A 21,045-nucleotide genomic window follows, 5' to 3' on the forward strand; every position below is an offset into this window, starting at 1 on the left:
AAATGCGACTTTAACTTTTCCTGGCTCTTTTAAGGTTAGCTGGGGAGCCGTGTTTTAGTCCCCTGGAAGAAACATCCCAAATTGAGGGTTTTAGGTCAAATGTTTAGGTTTAAGGAGAGAACAGGAAAATTGGCCAGACAGGGGGTGGGGGCCGCTCTGCGCTAGTGCGTTTGTGTTCGTTCTTGTGTGTGTGTATCTTTTTTGTGACCACAAGAAGTTCAAGCAAATGCTTTTTCAAACATTTAGGTTTTCACCCAGCACAGTTTCATTCCTCTGCCCGTGGCTTGTGAATGTTGACCTGGTGACAACATAATTGGTGCTGTTCTCCGATTGGGAGGGGACGTGTCTTTAGAATAAATCCTGCACAGATCTAAGAGCCATTGAGCAGCCCAGAGGGGAGGGCTTCTAAAGCATTAGGGCCATCACCCACTCTGTGACAGGGTAGTCACCTTATTCTGTGTGCACCGTCCTGTCCCGATTGCTTGTGCGCTTTCCTCTCAGTTCGTCCCTCTCTCGTGCCTGCCCCTAACCCAGTCCTGCTCCCTTCCCATCCCAGCCCAACTTTGCACACAGGCTTCCGCCCCACAACACGCTTGTGTGCTTCTGGAAAAGCACCACTTGGACGAGTCTTCAGAAATTCTGCCTAGAAACACTCTCCTCACCATATTGGCAATGTTTTAGGTTATAATTTAGTCCTGTTTCCCAACAGGGTTTTGCAGTGGGTGACAGGAATGACATCTGCTGGGCCCACTAGGCCCAGATCACTTGCCAGAAGGCTTATAAAGATAGCTGTTGATTCTTTACTTGAAGACACAAAGGCTAAGGAATATTTGGGCGTGATGGGCACACGGGCAGAGCTGCTTCTATGAGCTCTGCTTTGGCGAGAGGTAATGTGGTGCTCCAAAGGTGAAGGTGCTCACAGGCCAAGCCCAAAGGGCCGGTGCCAGGATAGCATTCCCTAAGCTGCCTTAACAAAGCACATAAAAGGGGAGGGCTCTGTCCACTTAGCAGTTAAAAATGTCAGCTCTACTATACGCTTTTGTAGTGCTTTCCCTGGAGACTCGGAGAACCTCAGATCCAGGCAGGATGTGTCCCGAACTAGCAGAAGGCACAGTGGAGATGACATCATGCAAGATCAGATCTCTGAAGTGGGTTTTCTTTGATGTATGTGGGTGGAGAAATATCATTGTGAATGCCTTTTCCTAATAAAAAGACATTCTCACAATATTAACGGCCGAGTTTCATACAGTAATGGGGTCACATGCTTTGCTTAAAATAAACCATGAGATGGTCTTGTCCTCAAGCCTCTGGGCATTTGGGGGACAGGATGATGCAACTTTCACTTGAGCATAGCCAATGCAGAGCAGGCCACGGGGAGCCAGCGGCCACAAGCTGGAGAAGCTTTGAAGTTCTGAGGGAGGAAGCGTTGTAAATTAAGTCCAGTTAAGGCTTTATTTTCCTTTCCGCTTATTATTTCAAACAAGTAAATAAGGACAGGGCTTCACCACCCTCAGGCGGTCCTGGCATCCTCCCAGATGGCTTCCCCCAGCCATCTCCTTGTGTGTCTGGGGGAAAGAGGGTCCCCGCTGGGCCCTGGCTGAGAGGGCAGCAGTGAGGCTACCAGGACCCTGGGGCACAGAGGGGTGCTTCACTGGGGGATGCATTGCTGTGCATTTTGTAACCTAGTGGGCTTTGTTTTAAATACTTGCCTCAGGGCTTAAGAGGATGAAGAAGGTGTACTGAAGTTGGACAATTGAAAACTGTAGCGAGATTTTCTGTCCAACATCTTGACGGGCCTGCAGTGGTAGCTGCTGTTCTCTAGGCTCTGTGATGCCACCCAAAGACAACAAGAAGAAAGATGCTGGAAGGTCGGCCAAGAAAGACAAAGACCCAGTGAACAAATCTGGGGGCAAGGTCAAAAAGCAGTGGTCCAAAGCAAAGTTCAGGACAAGCTCAACGGCCTGGTTCTGTTTGCTAAAGCTACTCAGAAAAGTGTGTTTGGGTGCTCTTAGTCACAGAGGATGAGTGGTAGTTGAGCATGTAGTTTCAGCATGATAGAGTGAATTCAGAGCAGATGGTGTCCCAGAGGGCTGGAGAAGAGGACGACAGAAATTTAGCCTTTGGCCTTGGAAGACTCCTGGAGTAGGCATGCCTGAGTCATTTTTTGAAAAATGAGGAATTAACCAGAAGAGGAACAGACAAAGGCACTCCCTAGAGGTGCAGTCTGAGCAAAGGCAAGGTGCTCTGGAACGGAGCAGGGCGCCCTCCCTGGTGGTGTGCCTGTGAGGCAGGTGGTTAGGAGTGACTGTACCGTGGTTCCTGCACTGCTGCAGAGAGCTGCAGCTTGGCCTCCTCAGGAACATTATACCTGGGATGCTGGCGAGGTTTGCATCTGGACAGCAGCCCTCATCCCGGGTCCTCTTGTGGCCGACAAGATGAAGTCCCCAAGACTTTCTCTTCAGCTGACGTCTGCCCAGCAACTCCAGACTTCCTGTAGGACCCAAGCTCACGCTTGCTTTCCTCCAGAGAGGACCGCAAGGGCCGGGCCTGCAGGTGCCGCTGTCTTCCTCCCTCCTCCCCCGGCTCTCGCCTCCACATTTGAGCTGAAGCCAAAGGGTGGCCTCCTCCGGGGCACTGTCCTCTGCCCTCTTCCCCGCCCCCCACTGCAGCAGGGCCTGTCTGCAGACCCATGGTTCTTGGTTTCTGCCTTTATCGCTGCTCTCACCACTGTGTTATGGTTATCTCCTTAGGGCTAAGCTGCTTCCTGCTCCAACCGTGAGCTCCTGAAGGAGCTCTCAGTACTTTGCTGGAGTTACTGAGTGAGGGGATGTACCTGTGCCTCCTGTGGACTTGGGGATTTTCCTCTTTATTGGAGGAAATGGTGTTCTTCCTGAGTCTACCTCACCCCAGCTTTTTTTTTTTTTTTTTTTTTTTTTTTTTTTTTTAGAGAGAGGGGTCCTGGGAATTGAACTCAGGACCTTGTGCTGCTTGCCAGGTGGGCACTGTACTGGTGAGCTATATCCTGACCTCAGCCCAGTGTTTACCTTGTGTTCTTAGCATTTTTCCTTCGGCCTTCCCTCTTCTCCTGCTGACCAAACCCTTCCATCTCTTTCCCCTTCCTGGTTTACTTATCAAAGACCTTTTCCCAAGGCATCAACATATTTGATTTCATGGCAACTCTGTGAGGTAAAGATGTAGGCAGGCATGATTGAAATATGTGGTGAATGTTTAAATAAAAATTATTATAGTAAAGGACTCATTATTATAATCCTTTTTTGTTTTGACCTCGCTTATTCCATTATTTTTGCCACTGTCTGAAGCAGTTCTGGGAGGCCTTTCATGTGAGTGACTGCATAAGTTGTGATAAGATATTGTGAATGCTGCCCCTGAGAACCATGCAGGTGAAGGCAGATTCATAAAAGCCTTATGGTGTGTGGCCATCGGTCATGTTCCCTGGGTGTGGCCCTGCACAATCTCGGACTCTTCCTCCAAGTTGAAATGAACATAAAGCATAAAGGCTCTAAGATGGTTCAAGCATGGAGGTGGCTGCTATGTGCAATTCGAGGCTCTCATGAAAAAGGGCTTCTAGAGTTGCTACAGCAAGAAGCAAGAAATGGTGTAAGCATGCTCGAAGTGGGGGTAGAGTGGTATTTTGAGTGGGATTAACTGGCAGTATGCATTTTGCTATAATACATTTTTTAAAAAAATTAAACACCATATTTTCAATCACACCTTGTATACTATACCCATTTGGGGAGGTGTGAAGGGACCGTTAAGTAAAGTAAAATTTTTGATGTTACCCAGCTGGTGAGTGGCAGAGCTGAGATTTGAACATAGATCTGTGTTCTTCTGTATAGACTATTGCTTCTCAGTAAAACTTGCTAAGTCAGATGATGTTTTGGTTGCTAACCAAGCCAAAGGATGAATTGTTTTGTATAAATTAGAGGCAAATCCTCAATTTACTCATTCTGATAACTTGGATTTTTCTGCTTGATTTAATTGGATGTGCATTGGCTAAAAAACTGAGTGAATTTCGTTTCTAAACAAAACAACCTGACTCTCAAAACCTTAGCTGGTTGTTCTAACTCCTAGGTAACTTTAGTTTAATCTGTGTCACTGGTTAGCTTCTTCTATGGAGATATTAGTGTTTGAAAGTATGGACTGGTTATTTTTGTCTTAGTCTGCCGAAAAGGCAAATCAAATTATCTTTTAGCAAAATCTAATAATGAATAACTGGCTATATGCTACAATAAAATGATTACATGGTAGAAACTTTTTCTAGGAGTGTTGGGTGTGGCAGGAATGTGCTTGTCATGTCGCTTATTCATTTGATTCATGTGTTATTTTTATCACTAGGCATCATCTCTTCCCCCTCCGACTTTTCTCTAGTGGGCCATAACTTCTCTGAGTTCATTACATGAATATAGAGCTACATTAGAAATAGGAATCTTCTGCATTGAATTTGTGTCAGTGCTTAAAAATGGAAGTATGCTCTTGTAATTTTGTTAAAAAGTTTTCCTTTTCCAATGAAAGATAATGAAAACCACCTTAAACTTTTTTCCATCTGTGTCATGTTTGGGTTTTGTGCATGGAGATTAAAAGAAATGAAAACTTGCTATGAGCTGGCATTTTTAGTATCATCTCCTGATACTTAAAAATAAAGGCAAAGTTAGGGATCATGGGTAACATGTAAGGAATTTAGAAAAGGAGGAAACTGACTTTCATTTACATTTTAAAAATGTATTCTTATCACACCTTCTGAGGGATTATCAATAAAATGTTTTTGTATTTATTTAGCATTGCTTAAAATTTAGGCCAAATTTGAATGTGGAGGTTTGAAATCGAACTGCAAGGTGTTCAGGAAGAACAAGACTGTAGATGCCTTGAGCCTCCCTCTGTACAGAATACCTGGGCACTTACAGAGAGAAAGGAGGCTGATAATTAGGTGAAGCTTGAAGTGAAAGTTGCCCAAGTGTGTTTTTGGGTGGTCCCTGATCTGCTTGAGAGGAACCCACGCTCATGGGCTCCAGGGGGCGCTGTACTTGACAGCCTGCTTGACCCAGGTTCTAGGCCTCACTGGCGTCAGCCTGAGTCCTTATGTCCCTGCTTGAGGCCTTGGGATCTAGCTTGTTGCTGTCTCTGCTGCTGAGAGGTGCAGGTGTGGTAGAAGCGGGTACTTCACTGGATCAGTGCTTATGTCGACAGACTTTCTGCACATTCCAAATTCTGTTTGGAACTGACGGACCTAGCTGTTCTACCTCCCCCTTCTGTCAGTGAAGTCATTGCTCTGAAAGTATGCTTTCACTGTACTTTCACTTACAAATCTTATCATTCCCTTACTATACCTTTGCTGAGTCTGGAAGGAAAAACTTTTATTGTCCCTTATTGAACTAAAAATCCTCATAAGTTCTGTGACTGATTCTTTCGGTAAAGAACCATGATTTGAAAAACAATATAAATACTGTCTGGGGCTGGGAGATAGCTCAGCACTCTAAGCGCCTGCCTGGCAAGCCCAAGGACCTAGTTTGATCCCTGGTACCATATACTATGCTGGCCATGGAGCCCTGAGTGCACTGTGCTGGCCCCTGAAACCAGGTGTGGTAGCACATAGTCCTAGTGTTGGGGGAGCTGAGACCGGAGGATCACCAGAAATCTGAGCTGTGCGGTGAGACCCTGTAACCAAATAATTAAAAAATACTGTCTGGAGTATTTATGGAATAAATGGTATAGATGTATGGCTAAGATAGCTTATTGTACCATAGAGATTTGTTTCCTCTGATTTTTGGTGGTTGGTATAGACCTAGATCTTATTTCTTTTGTTGTTTTTACTCCGCCACATATGACACAGGCATCTTTGCCTTTTGGTATCCAGTGACATTTATTTTCTTTCTTCTCTTTCATCAGTAGAACTCCTAGAAAATAGCTTGCAAACATTTTTTAAAATTGTATATATTTGGTTCAGGGTTCACTCTGCAGCTTGGATTCATAGTGATCCTTCTATCTCAGCCTCCTCAGCGCTGGGATTACAGGCATGCGCCACCATGCCTCGGTGGATGGCTTGGTGCGCTGGGGCAGGGCTGGCACTGCATGTGGTACTGGGGATCAAACTGGGTCCTTAGAATTGCCAGTCAGGTGCTTAGTTTGCTGAGCTACCTCTCCGGCGCTCATAAACATTTTGACAAGTTCCCATACATTGTCCAATCCAGAGCTATTAGGTGACAAAAGAATACATCTATAATACTGGATTTCTAAAAATGTTCTAAAGAGGAAGATATGTAGAGACAGAACTCAAAAAGTGTAGTTTTCACCATGACTTCAGGCAGGCATCAGTTTGTACCCACCCATCACTTTCAGAATCCAAAAGTCTCTAAAGTAGAAAGGCCAAGAGACTTAGAGGCTCAAGTGAACTCTTATTTATGAAGAGCAGTGATTCTCAGTAAGGCTGGGCACTGGGGTCGCAGCAGATGCTTTCCTAGGCCACACCTCAGGCCTAAGAGACTTCTTGGGCATAAGACTTGGCCTTCTGGATTTTTAAAAGCTACCAGGTGTGCTATCCATTCAAGGCTGGTAGCAGTAAAAACTCACATCACTATTAAAGCTATGTGAACTCTTCACCCAGGTTCCATTCATGGTGGGTGTTGGGATTATTTCAGTGTACTCTCTAACTTCACTGACAAACGATGATGAATCAACATTATTTAGCTCATGTAGCTGTCAGGTTTTTTTTTCATGTAGAAAATTGTACTGTGACCTTCCTGAGGGACAGTTATGAAGCACTTGAAGGAGGCCTGGGGAATATCTAGAACTGGTAACTTTTCCATGGGGAGAAAACAACACAACATTTGATGTTGGAAATCCTTCACATGATCATTGATGGAGCATTAAAGATTAGCCTGAAAAGTTTGGTCTGGAAGGTTAGCATATGCTTGGAGCTACACACTGCAAGGGAAATGACACAGCTGTTTCACTGAATCCTCTATCTTGAGCCTTCTGTGGTGGCCTGCTGGCATTTTGGGATTGCTCTCATGACTGGAAGCCTAGCTTTCTGCTTTGTTCCTGAGTACTATATTGAAAAGTCATTAGAGCTTCTCTTCACCTATTTGATTTAAATGGAGGTAGTGCCTGTATGTAACAGGTAATGACATCCTTAGAAGAAAGGAACACAGTCCCTGGGGTTTGTCTTGTGTCTTCACTAACTCACAACTTCAGTTTGGAAAGAACCCCATAGGTATTTCGGTTGTATGTCTGACTATCAGGCACTTTAATTTTATTCAGATGTACAGATGGTGGTTGTTCTCCAAGATACTTAAAATAGCTTAAAAGCTCTATGGGTCCTCATCCCTGAAGTCCATTTGCTTCATCTTGTTTCAAGTCATTACCCGGAATGCACAGGAACATAAAACCACTCCTTTCTGGAATCTAGCATCTGTCTGTGTGTAGTTTGCTTAATCCAGTTTAGGGTTAGAGGCTATAAATACAAAGGGAAATGAAACAGGAGGGCAAAACCACATTTCCATTTTCATTTTAAGTCTGCATGGTTTGATGTTGGAGCTCCCCAAAGATCATCCCACTTCAGTTTGTCACTGCACTTGGACTGCCGGCCTCCTTCCGTCTGGGGCTGTGTTGCTGAAGTGCAGCGTTGGTGATCCAGTGTATTTTTGTTAAGAGAACAAAGTGGAAAAGGCTGGTGTGAACCAGGTGATTCTAGCTGACCCTGAGTTTGCCCTGAGGTTTGTGAAAGTGATTACACTGTCATTGTAACCTACACAAGTTTATTTACCTCTATCCTTGCTCTTTAAGATCCGGCAGTGGGAGCAGAATCTGGAGAAATTTCACATGGATCTGTTCAGAATGCGCTGCTACCTGGCCAGCTTACAGGGTGGCGAGTTACCGAACCCCAAGAGCCTGCTTGCTGCCACCAGCCGCCCCTCCAAGCTGGCCCTCGGCCGGTTGGGCATCTTGTCTGTTTCTTCATTCCATGCTCTGGTAAGTTCCGAGGGAGGCTGTCCCTGCAGCCTTCAGAGAAGAGCATAGGCATTCCCCTTTCTCTAGCTTGGTGCCATCAGCTCTGCCTGCACTTACCTCAGGTCACCCAGAGCGGATGGAGGGGATGAGACTGTGAAAGTCCCCAGATGTTTCTTTACTACTGGTTCTGAGAATTTAGTTGCTAGTGGGCAGTTAGTACATGTTCACACCTGTGTCTGCCATGTGTCCACAGAACAGGGGTCATGGTGCTTCTGAGGAACAGCACCAGTGTTATGATTGAAAATCTGGTTAAAGGGAGCTTGACCTGTACTCCAGAGTCCCTTTGGGCTTTCTGAAATCACTCCTACTTCGGTGGCTTCTATGTCTAGGAGGTCTGTAGGTTGTTTTGCTGCTGCTGCTGCCTGTAGCAGGGAGATCCAAGTGTTTGTAACTAGGCTTGTGCTCCTGGATAGGAGGTATTTAAAGGGTGGGTACATTTCTGGTATATCAAGCATGCAGGAGACTTTGACACTGATCAAAGTGTTTTTATAGCAGGCAGAGCTTATTTTGGTTAGGACCACCATTAATTTTCTCTATCACTCACAAAATACACTTTCAGATGTTTTAAAACTGTGTTTTAAATTAGGTGTGCTCTAGAGATGACTCCGCTCTTCGAAAAAGAACACTTTCCCTGAGCCAGCGAGGGAGGAGCAAGAAGGGCATATTTTCTTCCTTAAAAGGGCTGGACACTTTGGCAAGGAAAGGGAAGGAGAAAAGAGCTTCCATCACTCAGGTGAGTCCTCAGCAGGGGAGAGCTACAGCCTGGGGTGGCCTCCCTGAAGTCCACCCTTCCCTCCCGCTGCAAACCACTCACATCCGTCCTTAGTGGGTGGGAGGAAAGGTGTCCCGGAATCAGAGCAGTCCACCCTCAGGATAAGCTTCTGCCCCGACATGAGGTACACAGGTTGTTCTGTCTGCTTTCACGTGCCCAAAGAGGGCATTGAGGAACCCCCAAAATAAGAATTATTCGAAAATAATCTGTACCTCTCATTATCTTAGGTACTAATATTTTTTCCATAGTGATTATGTTAAAATGAATGGGAAAAATTAATAATCATCAGAGCAGCTGAGTCCTGTGGCTAGCATTAGACTTTCTGCTTACTTGAGCCTTAGATACAGAGTGGGTGGTCTGTCAGCCCACCGCCCTGACAGAAGGCTGCACACAGAGAGCTGAACCTGGGCCCCGTCAGGGCTGCGCCTGAGCTGCAGGGCTGGGACGCTCACCGGCCTGAGGCCAAAGCTCTGACTTGCCGGACTATTGCTGAGGCTTATTTTCCCTTGAAGGGGTAATGCCTTTTAAAATATTTTATCAAGAAGAAAACCAGTCTGATCATTTGTTGCTGAAATATGGCCGAGCACACTGAACTATGTTCAGAGCATTTGGCACGTGCACATCTGACGTATTTCATAATGCCTCAAATAGTTTATATGAATGAACTTTATCTTGATTTATTTATATTAGAATTATTAATTTTTCAAGCTGTTGAAAAGGTAAAGCTAGAGATCTGATCATATAAGTGAACAGGGAAAATGTTTGCTCTTAAGTCTGAAGAAGTTCTTGTGTTTATTTTCAGTGGGTTGCTATTATTCTGAATATGTGTTCAGTGTCATCTGAGAAAGTCGTGTTTCTCAGACTTTATTATCTGACTTGTACATGGCTATTCAATTTTGCAAAACACTTTTTAAAATCAGATGGTAAGGGAGTAGTATCAATGTCTTCAGCCTGTTGAAGCACAATTAAAGGTGGTAAGAAGTGGGTTGGTTGAAAGACAGAAAAAAATACATGAAACTTTTGTTTCTTTGAGACAAATCTCACTGTGTAGTTCAGGTCGGCGTTGAACTCATTGTGTAGCCCCGGCTGGCCTCAAACTCATGGCGATCCTCCTGCCTCTGCCTCCTGAATGCTGGGGTAACAGGCCTGAACCACCATGTCTGGTTCTTCATGAAACTTCCTTTATGTGGCCATTGTTTCTGTGTACTCTCATATAGAAAGAATATCACATTTTAAAGTTACAGTACATATATTTTAATTCAGTTGTAAGCCACAGTTATGTGTTGGTTATAAATGGAAACACTTCCATTGTAGGTTGTAGTCAACTCTAAATGACCGGACAGTGCATTTTGAGTTGAACTTTATGATGTTTAAGGTTGTTAACCAGTTCTGATTTTACTCAAGATAGCCAGATCAGCATAATTGAGTGATAACTTAGTAAACAACTTGATAACTTGCTTATTTTTCTAAGATGTAGACAGCTGATTACCTAGCATATGTGTACATGTACTCAACAGAAAATTTTTTGATAAACAAATCATTTGGTTGAATATTTTTTGTTTTAAAAGATGTGAAACCAATTATAGTGTTGGTATTTATGTAACTGAATAAAATTGATTTAGTAGGTATTCCTAATGATTAAAGGTCTTAAATGCTAATATTCTATAAGATTAAAAAATTTGTAAAATGATTTCTAATTTTAGGTACAACCACTTTTAATGTTAAGCTATCTTTTCTCTCAAAATTTATTCCATGCACATTTAAAAAATAATTATAGGATTTTAGTGATGTTTCCAACTCTAAGATCTGTTCAGCATCTTGGGAAGTAAGTACCTGGCTAAAAACAGCATCAAGATTCAGTCTGATTTGAATAATAAATGACATCATTAAAATGTAAAATACATTAACTCTTTGTTAAGAAAAAGGAAAATAATTTTTAAAAAGTTTTGTTAAGGTATTAGTATAAATTATGAAATAAAGGCCTTATGAAATGTTGTACAATTTTTAATACTGAAAAAGATTGTGTGCTAAATGGACACTGCAGTCATTTCATTGGTCTTTTTCCCCCATATCTGTCAGATATTTGATTCCAGTGGCAGCCATGGATTTTCTGGAACTCAGTTACCTCACATCGTCACTAACCCCAGTGAGGTAAATTTGGCTGCAGGCAGCAGCCATATTGTTTTACATTGGTGACACAATGCTCAGTAAAGTAGAGAATGCTGACTCAGAATCTTTACATTAATCAATTGAAAATAAATTTAATCAAAATGATAAACTAAGAGATTCTCTGAATGCCAACTAGTTGTAGAGGTATCTAAACTTATCACTTCATCTTAAAATTAGTGACATTACTGAAGTCATAATAGTTTCTTTCATTTATACTTCCCTGTTTCTTAGCAAGACTTACCTTCATCTGAAGTTTAGTGGGTCTCAAATTGTATTTTTCTCTCCTGACTCTTAGGTCTTCTCATAGCTTGTACATTCTGTGCTATGGAAGAGCAACATTTGCCTTTCTGGGGCACTGTTGGTGTCTGTCCTCAGGGAAGCTGGACACTCTCTTTTTAGTCTTCATAATTCCTTCTGACAGAACAAATCCTCAGAGCAGTTTCTAAGTAACATTCTGGGGGTAGGGTGCAGATGGTTTGGCTGTTCTCCTCTTGGAGCCTTTTTCAGACTCACTTCTTTCTTTTATAGCTGCATTTCATGTTAGAGATGTATCTCTTTAAACCCTGCTGTCCATCATTTTGTCTTCAGTTTTATTTCTAACAAATCTCTGGGCTCTTTGTTGATGTTAAAAAAATCACTCCTAACAGACTTGGGCGAATTTAATATGCTTTTCTAGAAGCTGGCAATATTCTTCAATTAATGGATTGGGAATTTTGTATGAATATAATGAGGAGTAGTGGAGTGTCAGACATTGTGACAGGCTGAGGAACTTTCTAGTGGTCCTGAGATAGCATAGGTAGTCACCTATCCAGCCTCCAGGTGTGGTTGGCGCCCACCAGCGAGTGTGCCACCATTGTTCCAACTGCTTGAGAGTAGCAGCACAGCCTGAGGTGTCCTGCTTGCGGTAGGACAAGCCCTGGATGGATTAGGAAATCTGCCCACAATCACGCTCCTGATCAGCTGCAGTCCACAGGGTTCAGGGCTGCCAAAAGGTACAACGCATGACAGCATGGCGTGGCCCACACAGTGTGTCTCTGAGGTCATACATTTTGTGTTCCTCTTTTGCTGACTTGACCACAGCAGCAGGATAGGATGGAAGACTAGGAAGTCAGACCTAAAACTTTCCATCAATCATGACATCAAAGTGCATGTTTCATAATAAACACCCCCTTCCCCAGCCCCTTAGTTTCTATGCATCTGCAGAAGCTACTCAACATCCAGGTCTGTCACTCCATCCTTCAGGGACCTGACTTGCCTGTGGTGGTGGCTCTTGAGTTTGTTATTTGCTTGGTTCTTAACTGTGTCCTGCCTTTTGCTGTCTGCCATCCTCCCATGTGTGTGTCATGTTTCCCAGGAAAGCTTGTAAGCAGGACCTGAGTCTAGACAGTCTGGGATACATGCAGGTGATATATACATTGCAAATCTATAGCACATTATCAAGGACATACTACTCACATAGCAATTTTACTAATTAATTGTTTATAGGAGATGTTGTCCCTTACTAGCTGAAAAGAAGCCTCTGATCTCAATGGTTGGGAAGTGTTTCACACACAATGAAAATCTAGAGTTTTATGGCTTTGTCCTTTTTGAGGGGATTATGTAAATGTCTGAGATTCTTATTTTAAAGTTGAAAATGATATCAGAACATTTGTTGTTAGCAGAACTTAACAGTGGACTTTGACAATAAGTTGTGTTTATTCAAATTGGGTTCAAATTAACATATCTTGCTATTTTAACTGACATATTTCACCAAAACTGGAAGGGGATAAAAGGAAACTCTCATTATATCTGTTTTTTAAAGTACTTATATAGTTATTCTTCTTTGTTTTAACCAGGCATCACTCTGATATAGGGATCCTAAAGATGCTCCTTTTGTTTATGGGACTATTTTAATGGTGCCTGTATTGTTTCTGTATCTCGGACCTCAGATAACTAGGTTCAAATTGAATTGCAACCAGAACTGAAGGTATAATGTGTTTACATTCTAAAGTTTGGGACTTCTGCCTGTAGCTGGCTGAATAATATTTTACTAGTTTTCCTCAGCTGATCACTTTCGAAGGATCTTTATAATCTGCATAAACCATCTATTCACATACAGTTAGTACATTATGCACATTTGAGTAGCCCTGAAAGGCTGTAGTGAGGGCTGGGTGGGGTGCATTTTTATTCTACTTTAATTGGTTCATCACTAACAGCCCAGCACTGAGTCACCCTAATTTGAAATCTGTTAGGCCTGGACTAAAGCCAGTCTTACTTGAGTCATTTTTTTTTTTTAAAGGACACCTTGGCTAGCCAAAAATGAAAGCTTCTCAGAGTCTCCTCCTTGATGAATAAAAATGGGTCTCACAGAGTTTGGCGGGAGGCGTTTGTTATGGAGATTGTGACAACAAGTCCCCAAGGAGGCTTAGGATGGCAGCTGCCTCAGAAGCTCCACTGCGGACCTCCTCTGGGTCTGCCCTGGAAAGCTGGCTTACAGTGTTCCGACTTTCGGTGGCACGGAGTGAATGAAGTATTGTCACCTTAGTAGTTATTAGCTACAAACTGGTGGGGTGGGGTGGGGGTGGTGGAGGAATAACCCCAAACCCTCATGCTGGCTTCTCAAATGGAAAATGTGAATGGAACTACTAGCTTGTGACCATGACATGGCCTTTTTAAACAGAATGCTGGTCTGGCGCTCCACATGGCCCCCCACAGATACCGTTCCTGTGTGTGCATATGTAAGCACTCCCCCAGGTCTTTGTCTTCCCACATACAGCTCTGCTAGGGCATTAGCCCAGGAAGGAACTCAACACTTTGCTCCTCTGTGACGCTTTACATTGCGAACTCCAAGAGCAGATAACTCCTTTGTGTCCTCTCCTCATCTCACTTGCTAATCCCCTCTTTTTACCAGCCGTTGTGGGGGTGCGGGCCCATTTTTGACAGCCAGATTGTGATTTCGCTGGGCACTTCCTTCGGTGATCCAAGTAGTAATTATGAGCCATTTGATCTGAAAGCATCTGCTGCGAGAACGCGCACAGAGTTTCCATTTTCCCTGTGCGGCATACCAGGCAGAAGTAATTTGACATGTGGTTCCAGGGCCGTTAATATAATAATGATAATCATAAATGCTTCTGTGGAAGTTGCCCTACAAGGACAGCTAAAGCGATTTGCAGATGTTAGCTGGTTAGTGCCTTGTAGCTGTGGTTTATGGATGGTCCCGCTTGTGGATGGCCAGTGTGAGCCGGTCCAGAGGGTGGTCTGGCCTCAGCAGCCCCTGAGGTACCCCAGGTTTGGGAATGAGAGATGATCGTTGCTGCACTGTGGAGCAGTGCCTGGGAGGGGACAGTGTCGCTGACCAGGCTCCCTCCCCTTCAGAAAATCTTCGCGGTTTATGTCTTTGAAATGCCATCCTTCATGGCCGCCTCTCAGCTTCCCCGGAGACTGCTGTTTCAGTCTTTCTTTTAAGGTACAGAAATGGAAGTGCAGAGATAGTGGATAGCCAGGCTACTGAAGCTTAATAAGGCCAGTGTTGGGCCCAAGCTTCTCTTTTTTTCTAGTGTTATATTTTTGCTCTCTCCACTTTGTATTTTCTAGGGACTGGAAACCTTGAAGAAGGAATAGGCACTGGGGTAAGGTGGGATGGAAGAAGAGGTATAGGGAATGTATGCAGCCATATTGAAAAAAGTAGTTAACTGTGGAATTTTGGGTGAGTGGGTATGAAGACTAATTTAACATTGCACCTTTGGAAAGGATATGATAGGAAAAGAATTATCCAGATGGGCCAGGGTTTTTTTTGTATTTATTTTCAAGATTCTCTGTTCCTTTCTGGAAAGAGTATAGTAGAAGGTTTTATCTGGTTTAAAGAAATTAAAATGTGGCCAGGGAGATAGCTCAGTAGGTCTGAGTTCAATCCCCACATCTGCCAAAAAAAAAAAAGAAATTAAAATGTGCATTTTTCTGCTTGAATAACATTGACCCTTCTGCAGGGAATCAAACCAGCATTTTCTCCAAAAGGCATAGGAGATCTGTAAACATGAAATAGTTTTTTCTTGTTCTAATTAATTCCACATTCTCAAGACTCTTTGTGTATAGCAGGTTTTACTTTTTGTCAGTTGTGTATATTTATGGGATGTGTGTGTGTGTGTGTGTGTGTGTGTGTGTGTGTGTGTTTCAGCAAAAATGATACCTCATTTTTCCTTGGCTTGAAGAGTATCTGAATCTTTGATGGCCTTGGCTTTGACCGGCACCTTGTTTCCTATCAGCCGCTAGATCTTAGGCCAACAGTGTGGACCTAGGAAATGCTACCTCAGAGTAGTTGTATGTACAGAGCCACGTTCACTTGGGTGTAACAGGAGTATTTGTCAGGACTTCCATCCTACCATTTGCCCCTGAACTTTCCCCTTTTCCAGGATTTGTTCCCTTTCAATGAGTTAATTTCTCCTCTTGAAACTGTGGGGAGCACCAAGAATTAATCAGAGACCAATAAATGGCCTTGGTCTTCCAAGATAGATAAGATGTAATTTTTGTGGCCACAACCAGGTTGGCAGCCATGTACTGCTGTTTTCTGCTCGTGGCTAAGGGAGGCCAGGGGCAGGGGGACAGAGCCTCTCCCGTGCTTCCCCTCTCTAGAAGTGGCAGCGGTAGGGACAATTAAAATGAACTATCATGGAGGCTGCGCACTGCTTGATGTTATGGAAGGAACCTAGGCAGGTAGAGCCATCTAATTGAGTGGGATTGGGAGAGGAGGAGCAGAGGGAGGGGACACCTCATGAGAGAGGGGACGGCATTTGAAATAAGGCTAAAGGATGTGCATGGTTTTGGCAGAGCAGACAGGAAGTTGGAGTGGACATGGGTCCCAGAGCAGGAGAGTTCCACTCCTGGGAATGTCACGTGAGCCATTTTTGTTCGACTGGAGTTTGGGTAATGCAGTAAGAGAATGGAAAGAAGCTGAGAACATTAGGTCATTTCCATCTTGTGGGGAATTGACTGCCAGGCCAGTTTGCTGTATAGCATGATGTTGATGCATGCGGGCTGCAGGCAGACTTCTGGAGCTACATGCCCACAGAGCTGGAGTCACTAGTTGTGTGAGCTTGAAAAAGTTCCTAGAATTTTCTGTACCTTATTTATTTTTTAGCTGTTAAGTAAGGGGTCATTGTGCCTGCCTGAGAGGTGGGTGAACTGGTGGCAGGTCGAGAGCCGGTTTCCCTGGTCTCCTGTGATGCAGCTTGGAGAGGATGGGACTGGAGGGGTGACGGCATAGCCCTGGGTCTGTGCATAATTGTCTGCTGTTCTGCTGGGATAACGGTGTTGCTGCTTGGGGGAATCAGTCCAATTTTTTTTTCTCCAAAAGGGCAAAGCTTAAAATAGCCTCTGAGCTCTGGTAAGCACCACACAGAATTTCGTCTGGTTCTAATTAATCAATCCACATTTGTGGCGCTGTTTTGTCCCCCCACGTGTCCATTCTCAGCCACTCTTTTCCTGTTCTTCCCAAAGCTCAGAATTAAGTAGCAGCGACTGATTTCCTCTGGCCTTTTCCATTGTGCGGTTTCTTACTCCACAGTGCCCTCTGCTGGGCTTTTGGTTTCCCCTCTCAAGACGCATCCTGCAAGAAGTGGGACCTGCCCCTTAAAGGCAGCTCCGGTTGTCACCCAAGCGCCTGGTTGAAATCACTGTACAGTTGAAAGTTGCACCTGGGAAAATGAGCCTGAGAAAACATGTGACCCATGTGGGGTGGGAGCCTTCAGGGGGAGCGGCATCCAGGCAGCTCCTGGCATCCTGGCTCTCAGCATCTGCTGCTCTGTCTGTCTGTCTGTCTGTCTGTCTGTCTGTCTGTCTGTCTGTCTTGTCGGCATGGGTGGGGGGGAGGGGAATTCATTTGGTTGTGATCTTCCTTCCAGGAAAATGTGCTGAAAGTGACAGATGCATGGCAGATCCAGAGATGTAGCTTCAGAGTCGAGCGCCACATTTTTATAAAGACAACAGGGAGGGATGGATTCTTCCTTTGCTTTGCCCAGATCTTTTCTTTTGAATTTGTTGATTGTATCTGTTATAGTTTTTAAATCCTACAGAAGAGGATCTTTTGGTTTGGTTTTAAAAATGCATGATGTTAAAACTAATAATTATACCATGTAGTATGAAATCTGGTGGCATTGAATCTACATGTAACATTTTCATGGGAATAAGGTGTTTTCACATATGTGACTGCCCCCTTTTGCTTACAAAAGTTGTATTGCTAAGTAGTAAGCCTGAATAGTTATGATAGTAGGATCCTATTTTACAGAATAGGAGCTCAGGCTTAGCAAAGTTGATGTCTTATACCACGGCACACTTCCCTGATCCAGTCAATGACTTTTTGATTTGTTTACTGCCGTGCCAATAATCCAAGAACTGAGCTAGAGAAACAGTGCTTCATGTTGCTTAGTGCATGTTAGCTATGTTTGTTATAGAAGGAACATATTAGCTCCAAGTCATGAAATGATTGTGGTAGTGGAATTTAGGAAACTGTTGCAGGAAGGACGCCTGAAGGTGGTGTGTTTTGGGGGATTTCCTAAGAGTGTCCACACATTTGAAATAGCTGAAGGATGAGACAAAATTTCCTCTGCACTGAGTTTTTAAAAAGGCAAGAAAAATTATGCTTGGGATCAATTAAATAATTCAGGGTTAGGATGCAGAAAGATTTCAATGCCGTGGTGAGAATTCACTGGAAGGTTGGATGGCAGATTACATGCAGGTTTCACGGCACCTTCTCGCCACGTCCAGGGGCAGGAAGATGGCCCAGGGAGCCCTGCTAAGCGTTGCAGTGTTCCGAGTGAAGGGCGAGTTGGGACAGAGGCAGGAGTCAGCAGTCTTCAGTCAACAGTGCTGGCTTCAGCTCTGTCCGTGGGATATGTGCGGAAGTACGGGCTGGTCTGCCCAGCAGGCTGCAAGTGGCCAGCGACGGGAAGGTGTGAGGGGTGTGGAACAGCAACTGCTCCGCACGTGTGGGGAACAGCTTTGCCGCACTTTCCTTCATTTGCTCATCCATCGTGTCTACATTTTCTTCTGGCATCGAAAAACAGGTTGACGAACTCCTGCATCTTTATGGGTCAGCAGCCGATGGCGCTCCCCGGGACAACCCCTGGGAATTCCAGACGTACATTCACTTTCAGGATAATCAGGGCGTTACTGTCACAATCAAGCCAGAGCACAGAGTGGAAGATATTTTGACCTTGGCGTGCAAGGTAATGGCTTGTGCTGTGTAAGATAGTTCCGTGAAAAGAGTCAGCATTGAACTGCTGTGTCTTCCGTTTCAGGTCATGTGTAAGCCCTCGCTTTCTATGCTTGGGGACATAGGAGTGTGTTTGTTAATATATTTTATTAATTTACAATCTGTTTTTCCTTCCCTTTAAAAGAGCGAGTTGTTGGGCCATAATCATGTGACTACATAGGGAACCTGAATTCTCCCCCTTAGATTCGATACTCTTTGTGTCTGGAATGATTGTGGTGTCTATTGCCGTGTACGTTACTTGGTCATGGTGCTGTACATTACTGATACCAGCTTTAAAGTGGTTTGACTTAACCTGAAATTGCTGGATCATGTTTCTCCAGTTAGATGAATAACTCAGTACCACTCCCCATTCCTTCATGGAAATGAATATGAGTTGAATTTTTTATTCATTTTTCAAATTGGACTTTACTGCCTGTGTAAAGAGGAAGTATATGAAAGTCTTGAAGTGTACAGAGGTGAAACAGCTATGCACCGCAAGCACAGATCAGAAGCTTCCGGCCCACCAGGTGGCGCACTAGAGCTTGCGTATTTAAGTTTCCAGAGAAAGTACACTCGTGTATAGGCAATATAAAAAAAGAGGTGCTTTGCTAGTCAATCGAGTGTGTTTGTACATATGATGAAAAGTAACTGGAATTATGTTCATTTGCTATACTTACGTAAACATTACAATACATGAAATAAATTGCCCTCTGTCTTGAATGCTGAGGAAGCTTTGTCAGATAATTTGGAGTTAATACTCCAGATTCTAAAAAACAAAATGCCTTGACGTCAAATTGTGTTTGTATAAGAATTGTTTGCTAGAAACATTTGATAATGTACAAAGTAGTCTATGATAACACTGTTCAGTCATTTCAATATTTTTGTTACATGCCATGTTTTGTAACTATTCTCCAAAAGCTTGATAATAAAGCATATTTCTGTATCACCAAAAAAAAAAAAAAAAAGAGGTGCTTTGGTAACAGCCATGTCCACTTCACAGATGTGAACAGGTTAACGTTGGACCTCTTTTGTCATTGGATAATGTACATGTATACATGGACCTTGTTTCCTTGGGAATTTAATTGCTTTTTATTCAGAAGAGCTATAGTATTGTTTAATATCAAGAATATTCCCTTTTGCACAGATTTGTTTTCAAAGTATTCAAAGGGCGTCAGGGTAGTGGGCTAATTAATCCCCACTGGAGCATCGTTCAGAGATAAATTTCTCACTGTTAACACTGTGATGAGAAAAAAGGTGAAGGAGGAAAAGGGTTTGTGTGTGTGTCTTTATCATTTGAAAAGTTTTGGAATATGAAGTTTCTGCTTCTGAAGTCTGTGGGACCTGAGTTTGTTCCCATTTTATACATTTCTTAGATTAGTAATGGGATGCAGCTGATAAGTAGATGAAATTTGCTGAAATACTAAGATATATCTCATCAAATATATTCTTCCCTAATTTCTTATAAATATGCCCCTTACTATCACTAATATGCCCCTTTAGTGATAGTATTTAGAGAATGTCTTCTTAAAGATAGTTATTAGGCCCTCCCTCCTTGTGTATGAGCTCTTCTTTAAAGTCAGGAAATTATCTTCAGTCTTCTAGCGAAATCTACTTTGATTTTTAACGAACATGTTGAACAGGGATGAATTTAGAAAGAATGCTTAAAATCTGAATAACTTTTTTTTATAGATGAGGCAGTTGGACCCCAGTCACTACGGCCTGCAGCTTCGGAAATTAGTTGGCGAGAGCATTGAGTGCTGCATTCCTGCACCGTATGAATATGTGCAAGAGCAGGCAAGTGCGCATTCCGTGTGTGTGTGTGTGTGTGTGTGTGTCTGTCTGTCTGTCTGTCTGTCTGTCTGTGTCTGTATTGGGATTTTGAGACAGGGTTTCACTTTGTAGCCAGGGGTGGCCTTGAACTCACAGCAGTCCTCCTGCTTCAGCCTTCCTGGTGCTGGGATTGTAAGTATGTACTACCATGCCTGGCTAGTTTGGAAACAGTCTTCATCTAAAGTGACTTTTAACAGTGTTCTTATTTTGTTATGAAAAATTGTGTCAAAATTATTTTTGAGACATCATAGTATCAAATTCTGCTTTCACCTTTTGTAGGTTTATGATGAAATAGAAATCTTTCCACTAAATATTTATGATGTGCAGCTCACGAAGACTGGGAGTATCTCTGACTTTGGTAAGTGTAAGGGAGACCATCCTCAGAAAACCACTGTGTTTATCTTTGCTTAGTTTAGCCTGAGATCTTTGCACCTAGATTTTTATGATCATATTTTCAGAATATATAATAGTTTCTGAACTTTGGCTTATTTTCATTCCTGTTTGCTTATATTAACAAACTAAGAAGGGATGTATCAGTGGTGAGAAAAATGCCAAAGTAAATAAAAATACTGCATGTTAAAAATTGATGAGATATTTGGAATGATGGCTAGAGTGATAGCTCAGTGAATTTGCTGTTTGCCAGGTGCTTTCTAAGATGATTAACTCATGATTTCCACAAGAGTTCTTTCATCCCAGGCGTCTTTGTTCTTAGTTTTTTTTAACCCACCTGTAATGCTGTCCTTCCCCCATCCTTTCTCTTGGACAATGTAAATCTTATCTCTCCTTCCCGCACTAAGTGAAGTTCTTATCTGATTGCTTTTCTTTTCCTTCCCTGAAATTAATGATTAGAAGGCAGTACTTCCCAAATCACCTTGTGGCGGTTAATTCTTACATTTTTTTTTTTTTTTTTTGATCTACATTTAAACCTGACTCTAAACCCTTTGTAGACTGTGTTCCTATCTTAAAGTTCATTTCTTTTATTCTCTTTTATTTTTCTTTTTTTCCATATCTTTTATTATCTTTT

General features: G+C 43.1%; 1 protein-coding gene across 1 annotated transcript in view; it reads left to right on the forward strand.

Annotated features, from left to right (window-relative positions):
* Window positions 1-21,045, forward strand: part of Tiam2 (T cell lymphoma invasion and metastasis 2) — a 128,490-nt gene that overhangs the window by 37,482 nt on the left and 69,963 nt on the right. Inside the window, exons 8-12 of the mRNA XM_023712191.1 lie at window positions 7,801-7,986; window positions 8,612-8,758; window positions 18,004-18,165; window positions 19,881-19,985; window positions 20,301-20,379. Coding sequence (XP_023567959.1) covers window positions 7,801-7,986; window positions 8,612-8,758; window positions 18,004-18,165; window positions 19,881-19,985; window positions 20,301-20,379 — 679 coding nt within the window. The remainder of the gene's footprint in view (window positions 1-7,800; window positions 7,987-8,611; window positions 8,759-18,003; window positions 18,166-19,880; window positions 19,986-20,300; window positions 20,380-21,045) is intronic.

This window comes from Octodon degus, unplaced genomic scaffold (assembly GCF_000260255.1).
Source record: "Octodon degus isolate 3935 unplaced genomic scaffold, OctDeg1.0 scaffold00024, whole genome shotgun sequence".
Lineage (NCBI taxonomy): Eukaryota > Metazoa > Chordata > Mammalia > Rodentia > Octodontidae > Octodon > Octodon degus.